General features: G+C 41.6%; 1 protein-coding gene across 4 annotated transcripts in view; it reads left to right on the forward strand.

Annotated features, from left to right (window-relative positions):
- The window catches only part of MAP6 (microtubule associated protein 6), a 174,610-nt gene that overhangs the window by 3,206 nt on the left and 163,048 nt on the right, over window positions 1-8,356 (forward strand). The window contains exon 1 of one of the 4 annotated variants that reach the window (XM_077451443.1): window positions 2,198-3,895. The exons of the other annotated variants lie outside the window; for them this stretch is intronic. Coding sequence (XP_077307569.1) covers window positions 3,210-3,895 — 686 coding nt within the window. The 5' untranslated portion in view covers window positions 2,198-3,209. Of the gene's footprint in view, window positions 1-2,197; window positions 3,896-8,356 lie in introns of those variants that run through there. 4 annotated transcript variants of the gene reach the window in all.

Here is an 8,356-nt window from a genome sequence, read left to right on the forward strand (position 1 = left end):
TTGCAAATAGTAAAAGATGAAATAATAGTATAGAAAAGAAAAGATGAAAAATATTAGTCCGCAGCTGGGGAAACAGAGCATTCAGTATATTGGTAATTGATTGCATCATTGCTAGACACCTCTGCAATGGCTTTAAAATAATAATAATAATAATTACTAATTACTTTATAATAATAATAATAATAATTACTAATTACTTTTTATTATTAATAATAATAATAATAATAATTACTAATTACTTTATAATAATAATAATTACTAATTACTTTATAATAATAATAACTAATTACTTTATAATAATTACTAATTACTTAATAATAATAATAATTAGTTGATCATCACTAACAAAAGTTTACCGTTCCAGAATGAGTATGGTTGGTAAGCAAAAACAAAAAACATTAGGTAGGTAACATTTACCATAGGTGAAACCAATACATTCCTTATTGGTGTTTTAGCTTATTATACTATATATTGTTTAAAATATTAATTGTTTTAACTAATAACCTTAATTGTTGTAATTATTTTATTTTTTTTAAATAATTTTTTTTTTTTTTTTTTTTAACTGGAGACCTGGATAAACTCATGTAACCATTTAGCAGGGTATAATCTATTAATGCTATGTACACAGCCAAATTTCATGAATTTGTTTAATGCCAATATTATTTGCAGTGGACGCTGAACAATTCCTATATGTCCCTGCCCTGGTGAATCTTGATGTTCAGTCTACCTGCACCAATAATTGATATGTGTACTCTTTCGTCCAGTTTGCGCAGAAGCCGATCAGCCTTCTAATATTATTTCAGAAAGCCACAGAAGGGCATGCAAGCTTCATACAGTTACCCTGGAGGCAACTGAGCTAAGAAAGCCAGTGCTGCACGGCATCGCTTTTAAACGCTTGGTTTATATTCAGGAAAATGCAGTTGAATAACTGAATCAAGTGTTGTCATTGGCTTGAATTAAATTAATGAGAATAGCATTGGTGCCGATATTAGGGTTGAATTACTAAAAGTAAATAGGCCGTAAGTGCAATTGCTCCAGAGTAAATGAGCAGAAGGTCTGCTGGCCTCCATCATCCAATCATGTGCAAGCAAGCAATGCTGCTTTTTTCTTTTCCTTGCATGTGATTGGGTATTCTTTGTAAAGTGAAGCTTTATCTCAATTACTAAGCTCTAGAGCAAAATGCACTTGCAGAGTGCAACTGCACTTGCAAATGTGCGCAGCCTATTTGCCTTTAGTAGATCAACCCTATTGTGTCACTAGATCACATCGGGAATTGTGTATAGAAAGCCTAATTTCTGCCAGTACAGCTAGTAGTTCCTGGGTCCTTGAAAAACCATTGGCTTATTGTTGATCATTTTTGGTAAAGCCTACTACAGCATTGAGTGCAGTGAATGAGCCCTTTATAGCAATCAGCTGAATTATTAAATGCTTGAAGATGGAAACCGCAAAACGATATGGTGTAAAACCAACTTGAAGGGCAATATAGAACAACACTGAATGCTGTTCAAAAATTGAAGGCATATCTGTAAATTATTATGATTATGATGATGGCCAGCTGGTCATTGGCTGCTTTTCTGGGTGTAAAAAAAGTCATTTTAGCTATAAATGATATCTGCTGTCTACATTCGTTCTTAGTTTGCCTAATGACGGCATCATGCAATATATGGTTTTTCCAAAGGAAAATCCAGGCCTCGCAACATTAGTCGTATTTATAACATGGACAATGTAACGTTTGCCGACGGCAATGAAAACAATTGTCCATTTTCAAATGGTGTAAAATGTATCGGCGCCGATTCCTCGATTAATCGTTTTCTGGTGTCCAAGTTCACCTTTGCTCCCATGTGGTAGTCTAATATCCTTGTTTGTCTTCACTGGGAAAACCTCAAACTATTATAATTACAGTGAATAGTGGCAGATGGTTGATAAATGTGGCTGTGACCGTTCTTTAATGAGAGTGCCCTTGGTTTGTTTTCTTTAACAATGCATTGTGAAAAGCAACAACAATATGCAAAATTCTGTAAGTCATAGCAACCATAAGTTTCACCTTCCATTGCTTAGTTGCTAGGCATTCCACTTCAGACGCCATCATGGCTCTTTGCCCCTGCTCCCTACAGTAGATGGTAGGCTCCACGCTGATTAAGTAAGGAAGCGTAAAGGAGCAGTCAGAACAATGGCTGCTAACAGGTCACTATGGATTATGGCACATCATACTGCTCTTTGCATTATAAGGCTATAGGCATGACGTTGGCTTTTTGCTGCTGTTGATACTGTACATTGGAACTGTCCAGGTCTGCAGTGCTGATCTGAATCATCTAGCTTTTTTATATATTGCATGGAGACAATGGCCAACCAAGACATCAAACACCATCAGCATTGACGGTACCTGCTCTCTGACAGTGTTAGCGATTAAGGGACTGATGCTGATGTTGTTACCAACAAGGAACTGTTGGGAATACAGTAAACAAAGAATTGCATCAGACTAAAGAGCTGAAGATCCCTAACCAGCGGCAGCTAGTTAATATGCAAGCTGTAAACCAGCTGTCATTATCCATCGATAGGAGATTCTCATAGATGTATCTTATACGCTACGGCTGCCACAGCTGAGATGTGTTGCCTGCTGCAGTGTGAAGCTGGCATGCGATTGGCTAGCGGGGGGAAGATGTAACCTGGGCGTTGAGGGTTAAATGCATCAGAGTCCTTCCCTCCCCTCTCCTCCCGTACTATTACATTTTAGGTGCTGCATAGTGGAGATCTCTTTGCCAGCATCCAATCCTCCTCCCCCCCCTCCTCCTTCCTTTTCCTACTTGGCATCTGGGGATGCAGAGAGCAAGGTGGGTGGGGTCCTCCCTTTTAGAGATGCTCACCGTATTCCTTCTGACTATGGCTACCCGTCTCCGACTGCAGAATTACAATTTATAATTACCAGGGAAGAGGCATGAAAGGGCAAGTTCCGTCAGAAGACTCACCTGATCCAACCCTACCGTATCTATGCAAGCGACTTAACAGGAGAGGAGAAAATTGCTTGCACTTGCAAAGGAGCCACTGTACAATTTTTTTCTTCTAACAGGAAATAATTTGCTGTTTATATTTGCTAACCAACCACTGCTGCATTTTTGTTTATTTGCCAGAAGGTTAGCTGAAAAAAAAAAAGAAAAGCTCAGCGTGCCACACCTGGAAGCCGGCTTAGGCTCAGCTCAAGGTTGCCGAAGATGGCCTGGCCTTGCGTGACCAGGGCATGTTGCATCGCTCGTTTTGGCAATAAGCAAGACAAGGGGGACATTGCCGTCCCTTTAATGTTCTCGAAATATTCGGAGGTAACAGACGGTTCTCAGTCTCTACCACGCCCTAGGTCTGCTGCCATAGAAACCCAGCCGTACTATGGGGGCCAGTCTAGGTCATCAAAAGAGTTGCCTTCGAGGGGCTCCGTCATGAGACAGGACTACAAGCCCTGGAAATCCACCCCCGAGCCAAGCTGCAAACCTCGAAGTGAGTACCAGCCTTCCGAAGCTCCTTTAGAAAGGGAGACCCAGTACAAGAAAGATTATCGATCCTGGCCGATCCCTCGCCAAGGTGACCATCCTTGGATCCCCAAGCCCATCCCTCCTAGCCCCTCAATGCATATCCATCCTATCATTCCAGAAAGAAGGAAGACGGATGCCATGGGCTCTATTTTGCCACCCTTGGAGAAGAGGATCGGTGATCCTGACCCTAGGGAGAGCGCTGAGCACAGGTTGTTGAAAGGAAGGGTGGCGATTGCATATAATGTGACCCCAGAGATTTTGGTGTCTGTAGTGGAGGAAAGCAAAGTCATTCAACATCTGGAGCTGATGGCCAAACCACCTGCCAAGGAGACAAGTCCAGCGGAAGAGAGCAATGGAAGGAGCTCTTCATACAGGTTAAGTTCAATTTTAACTCTTTCCAGTTGATATAACCAAATTGAGGGAGCTACAGGTGTAGTGTAACAGGTAGCAAGCAAGGAGAACATTCACCAAGAGGCAGCTAAGCGTGACCACAAGAAATGTACGAAAAATTGTGTAATAAATTCCAGACCCACTGTGCCTTGCAGGGGTTAGACATAAGCCCCATACCAACTATCAGATTTTCTGCTGATTTTTGTCTTCATATTTACCAAAACCCTATAATATGAGGTCAAACCTTAGGCATTTCAATGTGTATGTAATCAGGCAGGCCCTTCTACTACATGGTTTTGGTAAATCTGAAGACAAAAATCAGCAGAAAATCTGGGGGCTATAGCGTGACTAAGAGCACTTGTGAGCATTGAAAGCATGTTTTTTATATGCATTAAAATTTATCAGCTTGCTGGAAAATCTCTGAACGAGCCTTTACCTTTTATCCACATAAAAAGTTAAGAGGCATTGGGGGTTATTTACAAAAGTAAAATCCACTTTGCACTGCAAGTGCACTTGAAAGAACACTGAAAGTGCGCTTGGAAGTAAAGTCGCTGTAGATCCAAGGGGCACATGCAAAGGAAATAAAAAACAGCATTTTAGCTTGCACATGATTGGATGATAAAATCGGCAGAGCTTCCCCTCATTTCAGATCTACCCCTTAGATTCAGAGCGACTGCACTTCCAAGTGCAATTTCAGTGTTCTTTCAAGTGCACTTGTAGTGCAAAGTGGATTTGCCTTTCGTAAATAACCCCCATTGGCTTCATGACCTTCATGTCTGTTTAAGAGTATAATGGCAATATCTATTTATTATTGATGTACAGTAGCTCCTTGCAGCCAATCAGAAATGATCTGTAACCAATTTAGGGTAATCAGACCAATAAAAAGGTTATTTCTGATTGGTTGCAAAAGCTTACTATACTTAAAGTGGTGTTTCCGCCCAAAAAAAAAAAAAAAATATGAGTAAAATTACCAAAAAAATCTAAAATTTGAATATTTTTTTTTTAACTCACCTCTAAATGCCTGTTGCTAGAGGGTCCCTTATAGTCTGCCTCCTTCAGTGCCCGGGCACCCGACGTCACTTCCCCTCGGCGCAGTCAGTCATCTGGGACACATGACAGATCCCAGATGACTGCGAGGCGTATCACAGCGCGTGACGCCGCTCGCGCATGCGCAGTGGGTGCCCGGCTATGAAGCCACAGCCGGGTGCCCACAGTAGGAATGCCGGCGCCGCTGAGAAGAGGGGGGACGAGCGGAGCTTCATTCCCCCCGCATCGCTGGACCCTGGGACAGGTAAGTGTCCGATTATTAAAAGGCAGCAGCTGCAGTATTTGTAGCTGCTGACTTTTAATTTTTTTTTTTAAGGGGCACCCCAATTTAACCTGTTGCTTCTGGTCTTAGGATGGATAGAATGGAGATTTCAATATTGTTTTCAATTTTCAGCCGTGGACATAATTGCAGTGAAGTCAACTTGTTATATTTTCTATATGGTCTTTTTAGGTTATGTTTTTCCTTTTCTTTATATATCAGATGTTCATAATGTATACACATACTATGAGCGCTTCCAATATAAGACCAAATGCTCCATTCAGACTGGTGGAATAGTCCATTCATTTAGAATGTTTGAATTTTGCATTTTTCTAATGCAGCGCATAGTAGGGGAGATTTACTAAAACTGAAGCACTCAGAATCTGGTGCAGCTGTCCATGTTAGCCAATCGGCTTCTAACTTCAGCTTGTTCAGTTAAGCTTTGACAATAAAACCCGGAAGCTGATTGGTTTCTATGCAGAGCTGCACCAGATTTTTCACTCTCCAGTTTTAGTAAATCAACCCCACAACGTATAGATAGATGGCTCATATCTGTGCATTGTGGTGCACTAAAAACACGTGTCTTGAAGTGTGCTGCCATAGTGCACTGGCACTTAAAGAAAATCAATAGTCAATAGTCTTTTATAGAAATGTATTTGAGATATGCTACTCATGTGAATGCAAACTGTTTAATATGAAAAACTGTTTTCAATGTTTGTTATACTTAAAAATGGCTTCTATATGTTGTTTGTAACCATAAACCTGTACATGCTTGGTGAAGGTCATATTTATTTATTTATTACATATGCAGATTCTGCTTCCTGCTTAGTAGTGCTACACAGTGGCTGAACTGTATTGTTTCTCAATCTCTCAACATCTCTCAGTATTCTCTGACTGATCGAAAACCACGTGGCTTATGCTTGCCATACACAGAGCATTTTTTAGGAATTTTGCACCCACTTTTAACCACCTTTTTTTCCGATCGTAAGTGAAAGAACAAAGGCAACCTTTCATTAACAAAACTTGATTGACCAGCAATCTTCGATTAACTTGAAGGATTAAAATATATTTAATACGAGGAAAGAATAATTGTGATCAAATAAAAATAGACTGAAATTGGTAACAAGTAAACTGATGGACAGCGATTGGATTTTCTGCAGCGTTTGATTGGGGTTTCTTAAACACGATTGACCAGAGGTTGATTGAAACCTGTCAACTATTATTTAAATTTTTGTTTTGTTGTGAAAAATATTATTGAAAATTGAGGTTGAATGATAAGATTTCCACCTATATGGTTGGTGTAGGCAGGGGCGGACTGACCATTGGGCCACTTGGGCACTGCCCGAGGGCCCCGAGCCACTAGGGGGCCCCATCAGGGTTGCCAGCCTCAGTAAAACCAGGGACAGTATGTAAAAATCAGTGTTTTTTTTTTTTTTACATCTGTCTCTGAAATGTCCCTTACCGACATCCTTTTGGTCTAAAAATCCCGAGATTATAGTTTCCCCACCTCTCCAGTACCTTCTCAGCCAATAGAAACATGTCTGTGTATACTGTGTGTACATGTATGTGTATACTATGTGTGTGTATAATTTGTGGCCCCATAATCTCGAATTGCCTGGGGGCCCCATAATTTCCTATTGCCCGGGGGCCCCATGAGTTGTCAGTCCACCCCTGGGTGTAGGGTACATTAACTCTCCCCTGGTACTAGACTTGGGGTAAAGGTTAAACTGTTTAGGAGCATGGGTGCTCAACCTGTGGTCCTTCAGCTGTTGCGGAACAATAAGTCCCACCATCCCTCTGCCTTTGGGAGGCATGCTTCTATCTGTCGGCGGCTTGCAATGCATCATGGGACTTGTAGTTCTGCATCAGCTGGAGGACCACAGGTTGAGCACCCATGGTAGGACTGGGAAATGCCACTTCTAACCATCAGAACCTGTTGGTAAATCTCTGTATTAACTGGTCAGCCCTACTTTCTTCTCCTAAAAAGGCACTAAAGTAAACAGTCATTCTCAACCAGGGTGCTATGGAACCATGGGGTTCCTCCAGAGGTTCCTAGGGTTTTTTTGAGCTGTGGCTCATTGATCTTTCATCTGATGTTGTCTACATAGTTTCAGGTCCAGTGCCACTTGGTAGAGGCCACCAATGATCCTTTTTGCTGTCTGCAAAAGGTGGCATTCTGACCACCACTGTAAGAAAGCTGCTCATTACACTGACCACCAACGTAAGTGGCATCATTCCCATTAACCCCCGATGATTTAATATTAGTAGGGGTTCCCCGAAGCCTGATAATTATTTCAAGGGTTCCCCCGGAGCATAAAGGTTGAGAAAGACTACCAGACCCGATTGAAATTTAGTTTGCTAAACCGCTGTGTGTCAAACAATTGCCATTGTTTTTTTTTTTCACGGTTTTTACTTTTTCTCACACTGCTTTTCAGTAATGGCTGAATTATATTTCTCATAGCTGGTTTCCTGATGGTAACAACAGTGAACTACGCCTGTATAATGTGTTGAAATGGCCACTTGTACTCTCCATCAGAGGCCTACACCCTGTGACAGGGTGACAATGCAGGAGAACAGTTGGTAGACAATGACGTTGCATTGCCACCCTAAACAGGAAATGTGCAATGTCAAGACGCCGCATTCCCAACAGCCCACAATGTATTGGTAGTAGGAAGCGGCCTTCGCCTTGGCTGAGTCATGCTGGAACAGGAAGGGGCCATCCCCAAACTTTTCCCACAAAGTTGGGAGCATGAAATTGTCCAAAATGTCTTGGTATGCTGATGCCTTAAGAGTTCCCTTCACTGGAACTAAGGGGCCAACCCCTGAAAAACAACCCCACACCATAACCTGCCCTCCACCAAATTATTTGGCCCAGTGTAAAAAGCAAGGTCCAAAAAGACATGGATGAGTGTGTTTTGGGAGGAGGAACAGAGTCCTGACCTCAACCCGATAGAACACTTTTGTGATGAATTAGAGCAGAGAGTGCGAGCCAGGCCTTCTCATCCAACATCAGTGCCTGATCTCACAAATGTGCTAATGGAAGAATGGTCAAACATTCCCCTAGACACACTCCTAACCCTTGTTGACAGCCTTCCCAGAAGAGTTGAAGCTTTTTTTTTTTTTTAGCTGCAAAGGGTGT

This window comes from Lithobates pipiens, unplaced genomic scaffold, assembly GCF_037356315.1.
Source record: "Lithobates pipiens isolate NorthernLeopardFrog02 unplaced genomic scaffold, aLitPip1_a1.2 Scaffold_23, whole genome shotgun sequence".
In the NCBI taxonomy this organism is placed as follows: Eukaryota; Metazoa; Chordata; class Amphibia; order Anura; family Ranidae; genus Lithobates; species Lithobates pipiens.